Source organism: Danio aesculapii, chromosome 22, assembly GCF_903798145.1.
Source record: "Danio aesculapii chromosome 22, fDanAes4.1, whole genome shotgun sequence".
Classification (NCBI taxonomy): domain Eukaryota; kingdom Metazoa; phylum Chordata; class Actinopteri; order Cypriniformes; family Danionidae; genus Danio; species Danio aesculapii.
The window spans coordinates 19,455,022-19,472,884 of NC_079456.1; the positions used below are offsets into that span (position 1 = coordinate 19,455,022).

Sequence of the window (17,863 nt, forward strand, 5' to 3'; positions counted from 1 at the left end):
CCATATATATGCACACATAATACACTCCATAAGTATACACACATGATACACCCCATGCATAGACACACTCTATACATATGGACACATGATACACACACTCTATACATGTAGACACATGATTCACTCCAGTCCATACGTATGCACACATGAGACAATCTATACATATACACTCCATACATATACACACATGATACACTTCATCCATGTTCACACATGATACACTATACATATTGACATACACTATACATATGGACACACGATACACTTCATACCTTTGCACACATGATACACTCTATACATAAAGACACATACACACACTCTTTAAATAGGGACACATGATACACTCCATACATATGCACACATGTACACCCCATACATATACACACATGATACACTCTATACATATAGACACATGATACACACTCTTTAAATAGGGACACATGATACACCCCATACATATGCACACATGTACACCCCATACATATACACACATGATACACTCTATACATATACACACATGATACACTCTATACATATACACACATGATACACTCTATACATATACACACATGATACACTCCATACATATAGACACATGATACACACACTCTTTAAATAGGGACACATGATACACCCCATACATATGCACACATGATACACTCTATACACATACACACACACAGATGATACACTTTCTACATATGCACACATGACAGTATATGTTAAATTATGTTATATAATATATTAAGGGATGACACAGTGGCTCAATGGTTAGCACTGTTGCCTCAAAGCAAGAAGGTCGTCGGTTCAAGTCCCGGCTGGGTCAGTTGGTATTTCTGTGTGGAGTTTGCATGTTCTCCCCGTGTTTCTCCAGGTGCTCCGGTTTCCCCCACAGTCCAAAGACATTTAGTGTACAGTCTAACTGACATTTAGACAGTTAAACATGTAGTGTATGTGTGTGAAATAATGTGTGTATAGATGTGTTGCAGTACAAGATTGCAGCTGGAAAGGCATCCGCTGTGTAAAACATATGCTTGATAAGTTGGCGGTTCATTCCGCTGTGGTGAACCCTGATGAATAAAGGGACTAAGCTGAAAAGAAAATTAATGAATTAATAATTTATTAAAATATGAATAGAATTAAAATATAATAAATATATTCATGTTCATATATGGTCATCTTTAAACACACATATAACATAACAGCTAATTTATTCAAACATACATGTAAATATTTGCAATTTCAACAGTTATTTAAGCAATCATTTTTGCATTATTTAAACATTTTTTTAATTATATGACATATTTTATATTTGTGAAATCCACATATGAACCTATACGTCACATTTGTCATTTTTATATATTTGTGTCAGATTTCTGGTAGGGGTAAAAATATGTTTAATCTTTGTAAGTAACATTTTTACTTCGTAAGCAATGTTATAGCGTGTGTTTAGTAAAATAAACGTCGATATGGGCCTATCCTTTTTTTTAAAGAAATATATAAAACACTGAGAAATACCTGGGGGTTCATTCCGCTGTGGCGAACCCTGACCCAAGGACTAAGGAAAATGAATGATTGAATAAATGAATGAATGAATGAATGAGAAATACCCACTAACTAAAATAAGGGTGTAATGAGCGTTACAAACAGCAGGGGGCGTTATGTCACTTCAAAATATCCATTGCATGAATTTAATTCATTCTTACAGTCCTTCCAGATCAAAATAAGGGTGAAATTAATAATGATTCACATCAAATAATAAAAAATAGTTCCCTACAATGTATTCTGTTATTATATTTATGTTCAGCATGATCCTCCACAACTGCACTGCGCCCAGGCCGCATGGGGATGCCCGTTTCTGAAGATTTTTCACTGACTCAAATGGGGGATTACCTCATTTCCATAACATCATGAGAGGACGAGGGCGTGATAGACACTTGTGATAAGTAACGCTGTACCTCACTTTTGACGTCACGGTCTGGGCTTCTCACTGGGCGACGGGCGAGTGGGTGTGTTTAACGGGGGACTTCATTCATAAATACAAAAAGATTTTAAAGCCCAAATTCAGGAGAAGACCGGTGGAATCGTTCGCGAGCTTCCCCTTTTTTGTCCCATGGACCACGTGAATTAGAGTTCGGTGAGTTTTGGTTCGCCTGTCTTTCACACAGTTATCGTTTCCTCGATCAGCGTCTTGAATGACATCGCGCTTTATTATTGGAGGTGATGAGAGTCTGAAATGCGGAGAGAGCATCTTCAGGCAACGAGTTTCTGCTGGTCTGAGGGAACACACAACCGATTTACTTAGATAGGTTTTTAACGGTTATCTGTTTAATGTAGATGCTCGAACGCCTTTGTTTTGGGAAGGATATTTAAATCCATCTTGTATTTGGGTTTATCGACCGTCTATTGATGCTCACACAACGCTGTTATGGCAAGCGGTTCGAACATTCATATATTTTGACTAACTGTTGTAGCTTAGTCATAACCAAATACTGACTAGTTTTACTAGTGACAGTGCTTATCTCAATCAATAGCAACTTGCTATTCCAGCTTTGCTACTTTCTAGTTCTAGCCGCTACTAGAAACAATAGCTAAATAATTAACCTACTAGTAAAGCTGGAATAGCAAGTTGCACTTATATTAACAACACTTGTCTAAATAAATAACATATGAGTTACCAATAACATACTATCTATCTCTGTTAAAATAAATGTATAATTTAATCGATAAAAAGCCGTTAAACGTAAGTAGGCTACCGTGAAATACGGAAACTAAATAGGATAAACAGAAGCGACAATACAATTTTGAGTACTCAGTTGTACTCAAATAAGTACAGAATAACAACAACAATAATAATAAGTACCGTATAACAATAATAATTAGCACCGAATAAATATACATATATATTTTGGATTTGTGCAATTTATTACGAGTAACGATGGAATATTTACCAAAAAATTGCTTAATTTCATTAAATTGAAAACCTTTTTGTTGCTAGTAGGCTACCAATTAAGGTTAAAAAAATAGCAGCAACAATTGAAGTACTCTGAATCTGAATAAAGTACACATTTAATTGAGATCTTTGTACGTTATTACTACTTATATTACCACTGAATACTTAATAACCAATGAAATGTAATGATGAAATAGCTACACAAACCTAACACACAATCATTAGTAATGATAATACTTTGTATTATTCAAATAAAATAACTGCTAGTAACACAAACACATGCATTGGTATTAAAAAGTCCAAGAAATGCTTATGAGAAGATTTTTTTTGAACGTGCTACACCTCCGCAGAGTCTGCCAGGCATGACAGCATGGACATATGTTGCATAACATTGGTGATAGTTGGTTGTTAAATAAGACTGTAAAATATGTTTAACAAAAATAGTGCTTTAGATGTCTAATTTAAGCCAAAATATGACTTATTATTATGAGACTATTCTGGTTATTCCAACAAAGTAGATTTAAGCCTTAGATATAGTAAAAACAAGTGCTTTTTTACATAGAAAAATTAAGAAAATGACAAAGTAATCTAATAGAGTAGTCGTAAATGTTTCAAATGGCTTGTAGCAATACCTGTAATATCTAATAGCACATGTGGAAAATATAGCTTCATAATAATTCAACAACTGAGCTTAAATGATCTCAGGAATGCACATTGCTAAAGAGCCGTAGAGGGAGAAAGCGAAAGAGAGAGAAGCTCTGAGAACAGGTAGGTGGGCAGAAGCTGCAGAAGGAGCTCAAGGCTTTGCAGTCCGAACCGTTAAACCCGCTGCTATCTCTGCATCTTATGCACACAAACACACGCTGCCTTCAGAATATGGGGAAAAAGGCAGCGTCGCAGCATTAAAGAAACGCAGACTTCTTGGGAGGTGAGTGTGCATGAGTGTGTGTGTGAGAGAGAGAGAGAGGGGGAGGCTTTTTTTTTGCGGTTTCAGGCAGAAAAGCTGTGGCGTTAATGGTATTAAAGAGAGCATATGCTGCCGGGCCTCAGCCAACAGGATAAACAAGGAAATGAAAAAGGTTGTTGTGGAAGAATAGGGTGGCGTTTTGTCTCAGGATTGCATAAGTATTTGTTTGGACTGATCATAAATATGTTTAGGGTTTGTTGTTTAAGGTTTAAAAGGTATAAGGTGTTTGCTTCTATATTTTTATATGAAAAGAAAACACTGGAAATACATTTAAAGGGATAGTTCGCCCAATAAAAGGAGCATTCTCTCATCATTTACTCAACATTGACTTGTGCCAAACCTGTTTGAGTTTTTTTTAATTATGTTGAACACAAAAGATGATGTATTAAAGAATGTGGGGAAACCTGTAACCACCGACTTCCATTGAAAGAAAAACAAATACTATGGAAGTCAACGGTTTCGGGTGTCCAACATTTTTCAAAACATCTTCTTTTGCTTTAATCAGGACTAAAATACTCTGTTTTGGAACAAGCGAAGGCTGAGTAAATCAAGTCAAGTCGAGCTTTATTGTCATTCCGCTACATGTGTGGACATACAGAGAACGAAATGTCATGTCTCTCAGGACAACGATGGTATATAAATGAATCATAAATACAAACACAACACTGGACATACTTAAGAGCTATTTAAAAAAATGTATACATATGCTAACATATACTATAAGATACTTAACTATACACATAAGACAGGCTATACGAGTATTTTTACACGAGACTGAACAGTAATTTGCAGGATATTGTGCAAGAGAGGTATTAAAGGTGAATATTGTGCAGGACAGGTGTTTAAGGTTTAATATTGTGCAAGAGTTATTTAAGGTTGTGGCAAGCAGTGCAACATAATTGTGGTACATTATTAGTAAACATCCTTTTCATTATGGAGTTCTTGTAAGATTAGATTATGTGTCAGGTGCATAAGAGAGAAGAGTGTTTCTACAGGTGGTTTGTCAAGCCCACTCACCTGAATGAAGCACAGTTTAAAATGCACAATGTTTCCAAGAGACATGGGATGATGACAGAGGGTTCATTTTTGGGTGATGTTTATTTTGTTATTATTTATCTATTTGTGCATGCATTTATATTACAGTGAATTTCTTTATAGGATATGCTTTCTCAAAATTGGTTTCTTAGGGTTTTATTTACAGTTGAAGTCAGAAGTATTAGCCCCCTGTTTATTTTTGCCCAATTTCTGTTTAATGGAGAGATTTTTTCATCACATTTCTAAACACAATAGTTTTAATAACTCATTTCTAATAACTGATTTATTTTATCTTTGTTATGATGACAGTAAATAATATTTAACTAGATATTTTTCAAGACACTTCTATACAGCTTAAAGTGACATTTAAAGGCTTAACTAGGTTAATTAGGCAGGTTAGGGTAATTAGGCAAGTTATTGTATATCGATGGTTTGTTCTGTAGACTATCCAAAAAATTGCTTAAAGGGGCTAATCATTTTGACCTTAAAATGTTTTTTAAAAAATTAAAACTGCTTTTATTCTAGCCAAAAAAAAAAAAGAAATAATACTTTCTCCAGAAGAAAAAATATTATCAGACATACTGAGGAAATTTCCTTGCTCTGTTAAACATCATTTGGAAATTATTTAAAAAAGGAAAAAAAAAATAAATCAAAGGGAAGCGAATAATTCTGACTTCAACTGTATATTTATAGGAAGCTATTCATTCCTGGCTATTGGAAATGTTTTGGTATCTACAGTAGTGAACATCTCAAATCTTTAATATGTGAGTGAAATAAAAGATGCTTACTTTTTTATTTGTATTTTTGCAAATATATGAAAATTATTCAATATTATCCTTGCATGTTTAAAAAAAAAATAAAGCTAATATCAAACGTTTTGCTGTCAGTAACAATAGAATATTTGTTAAATAATACCTAAAAAAGAAATTAATCAACAGGCTTTTTTGCTAGTTGACTACCAACGAAACGTAAAGCTTAAAAAGAAAATAACAGCAGTAATTGATGTACTCTAAAATCTGAAATGAAGAACAGATTTATTTGAGATTTTTGCACCTTATTACCAAAAAATATGAATCAATTTTTTTTTGCTAGTTGGCTACCAACAAAAAATATCTAAAAAAAAGTTAATCTACAGCACCAAGAGCCTAGTGGATAATTGCGGCAACTAATAGCATCAAGGTGCTAAAAGCGTTTGACTTCCAGCTCGAGGTCCTTTGCAGACTGTTCTATCCTTTTTTAGGGGTTAAAACCCCTAAAAAATAATTATATATAAAAAATATTAATCAAAAGCTTTTTTTGCTAGTTGGCTACCAAATGTAAAATTGTGTTTTTAAATTACTTTTGTAAAAAATAAAATGTCAAAATATACATTAGAACATTAATGTAAAGTGAAAGTAAAATACTTGGTATATGTTAAAATACAGAATTTTTTTTGTTTATTAAAAACTTTTTGTCAAATGGACAAAACCTGGTTTGAAGCACAGTGGCCAAAAATATGAAGATTTAAAATTATTAGTATTTTGGCTGCTAATAAAACATAAAATTGTCAGTTTTAAATAACTTTTGTAAAAATAAAATTTTATGTAAAGCGAAAATAAAATACTTGGAATATGTTAGAACACAAACAAAATTGTTTTGTATTTTTTTAAAAAAGATTAAAAACTTTCTGTTAAGTGGGTAAAACCTGATTTGAAGCACAGTGGCCAAATGTGAAGATTTTACTTATGAGTATTAGTATTTTGAGGCTGTGCTGGGAGTTTTTAAGTGAATCTTGTTCTAAATATACATGAAATGTTCTTTTTTTGTATATAAACTATTATAAAACTGAATAAAATTTCAGTATCTTTTGTAAATCATTGTAAAAATGTATAAAAGTGATACATTTTTGCTCAAATCTTTTAAAACAAGACACAGTCTGATGTGTAGGTCAAACTATTAAGCTGTATGAAACTTTTTTGTGCTTGAAAAGCTCTTTTTGTCTTTGATTAACTGAGATTTATCAACTAGAAACCTACTAGCTGATATTTTGACTATTCATTCTTCTTTAACTTGAGTACGTTGTGTTCGTTCATTCAAAAAAAAAAAAAAAACCCAGGGATGCTTTCATTTTATTTTCCTTGTAAAAGTCGAATCCTTCTATAGAGCCATAACCGGCTTCAAAGCAGCTGCCTGACTTCCTGTAATGTCTTCCTCAGGGGGGACACTCTCTCTGGCTTGGACCATGAGCAATGACTCTGCCATATTGACAAACTCAACAGCAGAACCCCCCACCGTAAGTACTTGTGCTTTTTTCCTTCCTGTGCTGGTTACTTTCATTACGTCCATTCCCAGTGCTATCGCCAGACATGCCAATCGAAAAATATCCTGTTCTGCATCCCTCATAATTGGATCCACCGCAACATCTAAGCAAATTAGCCCTTGCGAGAGAACTTTGAGTCAGACCGAATCCATCGCGCCATCAGACGATGTGAAAGAGCATCAGACCCCTGAGTTACTGTCAGGAACTTCAATTACCGGCATAAGCAGCATCATTCGATTAGATTAGAATGGAGACCTTTATTCAGGAACAGCCACTAATTAAAGGACGTTCAGGGATTTTGGATCTTGAATGTAAGGTCAGTGAAAAAGTTCATTCAGAAATTATTTGTTTACATACCTTTATGTTGTTCTAAAGCTTGTTACAAAAAGGAGATAGTCTGAAGAATGTTCTCGCTGCATTCAGAAAAGATTTATAAAAGCATCAAAAATGTCAGTATATTTTACTAGCCTTTAGAAGCGTAATGATTGCTTTGAGAGGAACAGAAATATCATTCTTGATTCAGTTCATTCAGTTCTTGGAAGAAATTGTCAGAGTTTGAGTAAATATTGACAGCAAGCACAAAGAGAAATTTGAAATATGTATTTGGTATAAATAAGTATTGGTAACTAAATTTGGGTAACTGAACTTAATCTGGCGGTTCACTCCGCTGTGGCAACCCCTGATAAATCAGGGACTGAGCCAAAGGAAATTTAAAGAATGTATAGGGATGAAACGATTCACCTGACTCACGATTCGATACGATTTACAAGAATAATTTCACGATTTAGTCACGATTTGTTTGAACAAAATTATTTGAAACAAATTTAAGGTGAAGAGCCCTTTCATTTTTCCTTAAATGCTGCACATTTTTTGCCAAATAATATATTTTCTGCCATAACCAAATTGCTATTTTAAAAACAAACCCCCCCCCCCCCCCCCCCCCCCCCCCTCCCAAAAAAAAATAATACAAACTGAGGAAGAATCATTAATGTAAATAAACTAAAACTGTGACCGTGTTGGGATTTCGCTAAGAATCTCCGTAGCACTCGTTGGATCAAGTGGAGCTGCAAATCATCCGGTCTGCGTGGTTTGGCTTATTAAATATTTTTTTTGTGCGTATAGACATCTTCGACAGTAGATTTTCACTGTGCTGCCGATTTATGAGCATCATGAGCTATGTTTTTATCCAAAAATGCTAATTAACTTTATGCGCAAAACTGAATTATCGCATAAAGGATGTGTGAATAATGCAGCGTTTCCATCCAATGAGTCAAAGCGAACAAAATCGTCACTTCCTGATTAATTAGCGCCAAATATCAACAGTAAAAATGGTACTTTGCTGTGGTAAGAGAAGCTGCGTGCATCTTTTCTTCATTTAATAAATGGCTTGCGCCTCAGAAGGCAATCCTGACATGCAATGAACGCCTGGTGGAGCACAGATGCTTTTGATTCAACATAATTAATAATATAATAACACTAATACTGAGATGGTTAAGGCATTTTAGAATGACCAAAACAACATTTCAGATGTTTTACAGTGTGCTCAGCCTGCTGGTTAGTCCATTCACACACATTTTTATCATCACATGATCTCTTAGAACAAAATCATATGACTTTTTTAATGTGCATACTGGCATTTGTTCGGTAAAAGTGTTTCCATCGCAGTTTATACACATCTTTTCCTATGGAATAAAAAGTTTTCTACTCAGTTATGCGCATATGTTTTTCATGCACATTTTCAAAATGTATGCATATCTTAGCGTTTCCATCAACCGTTTTTTTATGCGCAGAAAAATAAGTGGATGGAAACGTAGCTTTATCCGTTGTTGTGTTAGTGTAAGTAAACGTCTTTTCGCAGTATTTGCACACAGTTTATGTTTTGTCTGGCGCACTTCACTGCTGTCAATTTACTGCGCCGCTCCACCTCTTGCTTGCTGCTAATGTGTAGGTAAAGCGAGTTTGCGTCTGTAAACTTAATTCTGGCTAAAATGACAATCACAATTTATTTTGCTTAAAATCAAGATCTTGATTTTCTCACGATTCTGTAGATGTAAAATAAAAGGTTAATATGAGTAGGCTTTTATTATTTTTATTCTTAAACATGGTAAAACAACAGTAGTAATATTATGCCTTTGTGTAAGGTTTACTGTTGGTTAAAATGCTAAATTTTGTATAGATAGACCTGGAATGGTGGACCAGAACAGACTTGCCCTGGTTGTGAATGCACAGTAGAGTGATGACATCAGAATACAACTATTCATAATTCAGAAGTTGAATTATGTTTGAGACATATGCTTGCAATCTGTCATTGACAACATTATTAGACCATTTTTTCCACTGGTAAAATCAGACATTTCCCCTACATGTATAACACATATGTCCCATATATGCCAGAAACATAGAGTCAGAAATATTAGCCCCCCTGAATTATTAGATTATTAAAACTATTTAAAATAGTTTTTATTCTAGCTGAAATAAAGCAAATAAAACTATCTCCAACAGAGAAAAATATTATCAGACATACTGTGAAAATTTCCTTGCTCTGTTAAACATCATTTGGAAAATAATTAAAAAAGAATAAAAAATTCAAAGGGGGGCTAATAATTCTGACTGTATGTCCACATGCATGCCAGAAACATATATGTCCCCTACATGTATAACACATATATGTCGTATATATGCCAGAAACATATATGTCCCCTACATGTATGACCCATATATGTCCTATATATGCCAGAAACATATATGTCCCCTACATGTATAACACATATATGTCCTATATATGCCAGAAACATATATGTCCCCTACATGTATAACACATATATGTCCTATATATGCCAGTAACATATATGTCCCCTACATGTATAACACATATATGTCCTATATATGCCAGTAACATATATGTCCCCTACATGTATAACACATATATGTCCTATATATGCCAGTAACATATATGTCCCCTACATGTATAACGCATATATGTCGTATATATGCCAGAAACATATATGTCCCCTACATGTATAACACATATATGTCGTATATATGCCAGAAACATATATGTCCCCTACATGTATAACAAATATATGTCGTATATATGCCAGAAACATATATGTCCCCTACATGTATAACAAATATATGTCGTATATATGCCAGTAACATATATGTCCCCTACATGTATAACAAATATATGTCGTATATATGCCAGAAACATATATGTCCCCTACATGTATAACAAATATATGTCGTATATATGCCAGTAACATATATGTCCCATGTATGCATTGGCTGCCATCACTTTGAAGGAAACAAACAAACATATCATAATTCTCGCGTGGCTCTCAAACGATGTGCAGCAAACTGATCTTTATTAACAACGTTATTACCTGCTATTCACAGTCTATGCAGGTTCTGTTCATACATCATTCACGGGCAAGCGACCGACCTCTCAGTAGTAAACAAACAGTGCGTCAGCTCATGTGTCATTCGCGGCCGTGATTACATTAGGACGGAAATACATTTTTGGCTGAATTATACCTTATAAATACAGTATGTGACTCTTTCAACACTATTTGGAGGTGTCCACATTGCTGAGCAATGCATGTAAAACAATGTAAAAACTTGTGTGACCTCCTTTATGCTTCTCCTGAACTTAAAATATAATTGGCTGAATCGTAGAGATGCTGGATTAAGATAATGTGGGGGGGTTGAATCGAGATCAATTAATGGTGCAGCCCTAACTTGAATCACTTTTTGTGATGAAAGTATGTTTTGTTCATATTTCAGAGCTTTATAATCTATTTAACTAATTGATTTTACGGAGTAACTTAAATGCCAATCTTGCAGATTTTGAATATAATGTCTCAATCTCAATACACACTCCACTTTGGCCTGATTGTTTTCAAAATGACATCCAAGAATCAGTTAGTTCTTCGATTTCACTTTAAGTATATTGGGGCCCAAGTTGTAGCAACGTTCTTCAGCAACAAGCTTCTACTGAACAAACGTATTTGCTACAAACATAATTTTTGATGAAGGTAACGTGTGAAGGAAACGGTAAAGGATTATTGTTTTTAAGGATTGTCTTGTCTATTTTGTTAATCTGAGTTCTTATTGAGACCACCATGATGGCACTATCCAATTTCCACGTTCTCAAAGACAGGCTTTCACCCCTTTTGTAGTCATAGGAACTCAGTTATAGGAACTAGCCACAAAATGATTCCCCAAGAACCAAAATTTCCAATTTTCCTGGTTGCATTTTCAGTCACTAGAGTGCAGGAATGACGTAAGCCAGCTGCCTGTGACATCAAGTGCAGAATAACAAGTTGACTAAGAGGCAAAATCTCCTATGACAACCTGTAGTGCTAATCATCAAGGCTTAGAAATGAGCTCAATACCACAGACAATCTTCATTTATTCATTCATTCAATATCCTTTGGCTTAGTCCCTTATTTATCAGGGGTCGCCACAGTGAAATGAACCACCAACTATTCCAACATATCCCTGCAGGTACAGGACGTCAACATGACATCGTATTGATGTTGTATCCAACATACCAAAATTGTGGGGACGTTGGATTTTGATTGAAAATAAAAATCGAGTAGACATCAAAAAGTCAGGCAAATGTCTGACGTAAAATCAACCTAAAATCAACCAAATATCAATGTCTAATCATGTTACACCTTGACGTTGTGTGGATGTTACCACTATGACTATCTATCAGACTTTATATTTTGGTCACTTTTCAACACAACCTAAAATCAACCAAAAATCAACGTAATTTGATGTTGTTATTAGACGTCAAAATAACGTTGTCCTTAGACGCTGACTGGACATTGAATTTTGGTCACCTGACGTCATGACCTACATCTAACCTAATATTAACATCTTATGATGTTGTGTGCCTGCTGGGATGTTTTACACAGTGGATGCCCTTCCCAGTACTGGGAATATTGTGAAACTGCCCCAGTTTTTTTTTTTTGACATGCATATGCCTAATCGACATACACTTAAATCACTATAGTTCCTATTGTTCTTGGTTAGACTTCCCAGAATTAGGAGCTATTTTACTCCCCTTAAAAGTAATTTCTATAACAAAGTTCCTATAGCTCCTGTAAACCAGACCTGGGTAGTTCTGTCAATAGTTTGAGGAACTCCAAAACTGTTCTTCCATTGTAAGTACCTCTATTAAAAAGCGCTATGCAAATGTGGGCTAATGGCCTTCCTAGCTCCTTCATTTGCCAATTTATAGATAAGAGGCTATAAATAAACTTCCCCAATCTTCAACCGAACAATGCCTTCTGGTTAATTAGGATGTTCTTCTCCACCAATTGAAACACGGGAAAAGGTTAGAGCTATTGTAAGAGCTCTTTCAGGCTTTGTTCTTCTGCTCTTAGTTAGCATTCTTTCCATTGCACACCTCTTCGGATGCATGAATGAAGATGGCAATGAAGCAGGTGGCAGGGTGAAAGGTGTTGTATGCCTTTGTGCTTTGATTTCTTTGAAGATGAAACCTTCTGTCTCTATGGTTCTTGTCTCTGTGGCTGTAGGTCTATCTTTGGTATGGTGAAAACTGTACTTAACATCTCAACTCAGACACAAAAGCCCCCACACCTGAAAGTCTTCATCTCCAGATACCGGGCTTTATGTAATGTCATTGTAGGAGCCAATTTTGAAACAAAAGCCTGTTATGCAAAAAAATTCTCTGGTTTATGTCTCTGTCAAGCAAAACTGAGGGTCTGAGGGAAAAATTTGCACAGTGGAATTGGAGAAACCTATGTAATATGAAAATTGAAGTCATGCGGTTTTACTCTGAGTAGGAATGTCCATTGTGACTGGTTGGGTTTTTCTCTGGTGTTTTTTTGCAGAATGGCACGTTGTCGTCAGAGACACAGAATGGCTACGTCCTCCTGCTGGTCCTCTTGTCCATTTTTGTCGGGGGGACACTGGTCCTGCTCTCTGTCCTTCTGATTGTCTGTCGCCGCTGTTGTGAAGGAGACAGACGTCATGCGTGGTAAGACGAATCCATTGTAACTCATACATTGTCTGAATCCTCATACTTACTCCTGGATACAAATTTTCAGCCAATCAGATTTTAGGGTTAGGAACTTGAATAATAATGAACCTGCTTTGCATTCCTGCTTTGTTCTTGGCCGGGAAAATGTTAGGAGGTGGGATATAATACAAGTATAAGCACATATATATACACACACACATATATATATATATATATATATATATATATATATTCACCGGCCACTTTTTTAGGTACACCTAACTTGTACCGGGTTGGACCGCTTTTGCCTTCAGAACTGCTTTAATCCTTTGTGGCATAAATTCAACAAGGTACTGGAAATATTCCTCAGTGATTTTGGTCCATATTGACATGATAGCATTACGCAGTTGCTGCAGATTTGTCAGCTGCACATCCATGATGCGAATCTCCCGTTCCACCACATCTCAAAAGTGCTCTATTGGATTGAGCTCTGGGGACTGTGGAGGCCATTTGAGTACAGTTGAACTCATTGTCAACAAACCAGTCTGAGTCACTTTATGACATGGCGCGCTATCCTGCTGCTAAGACTTGTTTAGCAACAATACTCAGGTAGGCTGTGGCGTTGACACGATGCTCAGTTGGTACTAATGGGCCCAAAGTGTGCCAAGAAAATATCCCCCACACCATTACACCACCACCACTAGCCTAAACCATTGATACAAGGCAGGATGGATCCATGCTTTCATGGTGTTGATGCCAAATTGTGACCCTACCATGCGAATTTCGCAACAGAGATCCAGACTTATCAGACCAGGCAACGTTTTTCCATTCTTCTATAGTCTAATTTTGGTGAACCTGTGCAAATTGTAGCCTCAGTTTCCTGTTCTTAGCTGACAGGAGTGGCACCTGGTGTGGTCATCTGCTGCTGTAGCCCATCTGCATACCTCGGTTGTAACGGTTATTTGAGTTACTGTTGCCTTTCTATCAGCTCGAACCACTCTGGCCATTCTCCTCTGGCATCAACAAGGCATTTGCGCCCACAGAACTGCCGCTCGCTCTTTTTCGGACCATTCTCTGTAAACCCTTGAGATGGTTGTGCGTGAAAATTCCAGTTGATCAGCAGTTTCTGAAATACTCTGACCAGCCCGTTTGGCACCAACAACCATGCTACGTTCAAAGACACTTAAATCACCTTTCTTCCCCATTTTGATGCTCGGTTTGGACTGCAGCAGATCGTATTGACCATGTATACATGCCTAAATGCATTGAGTTGCTGCTATGTGATTGGCTGATTAGAAATATGCGTTAACGAGCAGTTGGACAGGTGTACCTAATAAAGTGGTCGGTGTATGTATATATCTATATATCTATCTATCTATCTATATATATATATATATCTATATATATATATATATATATATATATATATATATATATATATATATATATATATATATATATATAGTAGCAAGGTTAAAGCAAAAACTGCAACTATAAAACTTTTCATTTTTGTTAGCAAAATAAATTAAATAATGCTGACTTATTTAGTCTCATTTTTAAATTGGTTTAATTTTATGTTCAACAATAATTAACAGCAACTACAGCTAAAATTAATTACAACTAAAACTAATGACAATATTCAAACCTTAAAAAGTTACAAAATGACAAAACCCTAAAAATTTAAATATTAAAATAAAGATATATTTTATTTATAAAAACTACAGAAGTATCTTGTCATTATTAAAATAAAACTGGTTATTAGTAGTAGCAGAATTCATATTAGTTATATTATTTATTTAAATGTATAGTATTAAAGACATTAGTTCTATCTAACGTTTAATCTTTTTAATGATCTTTTTTCATTTTAATTTAAAATTAATGTTTCGTTTTATTTTGTGTTTTTGTTATTTTCCTCAGTTTGTTAACTCTGATAGTACAGTCAGTATGCACTTTTGTTTATTTGATAAACACAATATCTTTCATATTTATCTTTTCAGAGTTTTTGAAAGTTTATTTTTAACTCTTTAAACATGCAAAATGAACAGAAAATGTTTGAATAGTTTTTTATATAAATGATAACATTTTGGCATTTGTATTTTTATTTCCATAATAATTTTGCACTGTCAGACAGATGGTCGCACCACATGACTGAAACTGCATGAGGTTTAGATTAGGGCACAATTTTTATGTTTAGATATTTGTGTTTTTAAGCCTTAACTCTAACTGAAATACACCATAAGTATAATAAAACACGTAAAAAAAATAATATCAATGAAATGCAACATTTTTAAATAAAATTTTAATTATTTTGCATATCCACAATTATGACAAATTCCGCACATCCCACTATGAAAGCAACTTAAACCGGAGATGTGCACACACAGAATCAGTTAAAGGGATAAAGGGATAGTTCACCCAAAAATTTTAATTCTCTCATCATTTATTCACCCTTTACTTGTTCCAAACACTTTTGGGTTTCATTTAAACACAAAAGAAGAGATGTTTTGAAGAATGTAACCAATGACTTCCATAGTATTTGTTTTTCCTACTATGGATGTCAATAGATACAGATTTACAACATTCATCAAAAATGTATGTATGTATATATATATATATATATATATATATATATATATATATATATATATATATATATATATATATATATATATACACATACATACATACACACACATACATACATACACATACATACATACATACATATGTATGTGTGTGTGTGTGTGTATAGAACTTTTCACTAACCCTTTAAATCTATGAGCATAAGGTTTACTTCACTTCAGTCACTAGTGGAATTTGAATAGGTATCTTTGGCAAAGGATTCTTGCATCAATTGCTAGTGCGAGACCAGGAGAAAAATGTTTCTCCAAAACAGCTTAAACCTAAACCTAACTTGGATCCGGGTCACGGCACCAATACAGTATATCTTTCCACACTCTGGGAGGGATTAAAACTGCCCCTAACAAAGACACCAAAGACTCTAACATTAGTCATTAGCATAATCTGACTAGCTGTCCTCCGTTACACCCCTCCCCCATCAACATTACTCCTATCCCAGCCATGGCACCAATGTAACCCCTCCAGTTGTACTTGCTCGACTCTGCCTTTAAATCTAAGAGCATGAGGTTTACTTGCACACCTCACCAATGTGAACACTTTGGTCACTAGTTGAATTTAAATAGGTATCTTTGTCAAAGGATCCTAGCATCATTTACTAGCATGTCCTTTTGAGACCAGGAGAAATTTTCACCAAAACAGCCTAAACCTCATTTGCATCCGGGTCACGGCACCAATACAGTATATCACTTTCACACTCTGGGAGAGATGAAAAATGCCCCCTAACAAAGACACCAAAGACTCTAACATCACTCTTTAGCATAATCTTACTAGCTGTCCTCCATTACACTTAACCCGCCACCCTTCTCTCCCCGTCAACATTACTCTTATCCCAGCCATGGCACCAATGTAACCCCTCCAGTTGTACTTGCTCGACTCTGAGAAAGATTCAAACTGGCAGTTTTGGCATTGGGAACCAAGGGCACTAGAAAGGACATCAAGGAACGCAGCTTTTAACATCAGTCGCTAGTATTCCTCATTTAACTTGCACTTTTTACTCAGAATTCAAGCATATTTTTGAGTATGTCAGGCAGGCGAACAGCCTCTAGGGTCAGTCCAGAGACCGTAGCCTCTAGGGTCAGTAGCTAGTGTGTCTCTCAAGGCCAAAGAAATGAGGTTTACCCACATTACTCATATTTACCCTCTTACAAACCTGCCTTCGTCACGTTTGCAGATTGGCACATACCATACAATTCTGACAGATGATGCATATGATTATGTTTCTCACTAAATTATACATCAAATAAAAGCACGACGCAGAGATTCAACTGGAATAACCCGATCCTGCCGTGAAGCCAAGGCCGCTCAGCAGTGAAAATGTTTTCTGTGCTCATTCGTCACAGGCTGGCTGTATTTCTCGGTGGCTGCTGTGAGGTGTAGAGTCTGTCTGCTCTCCAGGCAGCCTGGAGGAGTGCAGGCTCACACAAATGACGAGTATAATGAGATCTCATAGCAGCCATCAGCCACGATAAATCACTCCTGGTGCGGGAGAGAGTGCACTCTAGCCAACACCCACAACTACACACACACACAGACACACTCACAGTGTGCCATCGTGCTCTGTGGTTACAGGACTGGAAACTCATTTCCAATTTCTCATTACCCACAGTGCCTTATGGCGAATGAAAGTGTATATTGTCGTAATAAAGACTGCGCTGTTATTGTCGCTATCATATGGTATTTATTTAGATGTCAACGCAGGTGAATATAATGGAGAGTTATTCACAATTGTGACATTTGCGGAGTAAGTCTTTCCAAAAATCAATGATGTCACAAGATGCTATAAAATCATATTTCATATTGGAAAAGGATGTCTTTGCAGAACGTCTCATTTGGTTTTAATTACATCGCAGACATTAACTGCCAGTTTCCTGATTGCAGATAGCATTACAAAAATCACTCAGACATTGCTACATTTTGCAAATCAGTACAAAGAAACACACTGAATTAAACATGAATGTTGAATGCCGAAAGACTGAA

At 35.5% G+C, this 17,863-nt stretch overlaps 1 protein-coding gene across 2 annotated transcripts in view; it reads left to right on the forward strand.

Annotated features, from left to right (window-relative positions):
• Nucleotides 1-2,039: 2,039 nt before the first annotated feature.
• The window catches only part of cbarpb (CACN subunit beta associated regulatory protein b), a 40,190-nt gene continuing 24,366 nt past the window's right edge, over nucleotides 2,040-17,863 (forward strand). For both annotated transcript variants that reach the window (XM_056448433.1, XM_056448434.1), the window contains exons 1-3: nucleotides 2,040-2,137; nucleotides 7,151-7,227; nucleotides 13,119-13,264. In XM_056448433.1, the coding sequence (XP_056304408.1) occupies nucleotides 7,177-7,227; nucleotides 13,119-13,264 (197 nt within the window). In that variant the 5' untranslated portion in view covers nucleotides 2,040-2,137; nucleotides 7,151-7,176. The remainder of the gene's footprint in view (nucleotides 2,138-7,150; nucleotides 7,228-13,118; nucleotides 13,265-17,863) is intronic.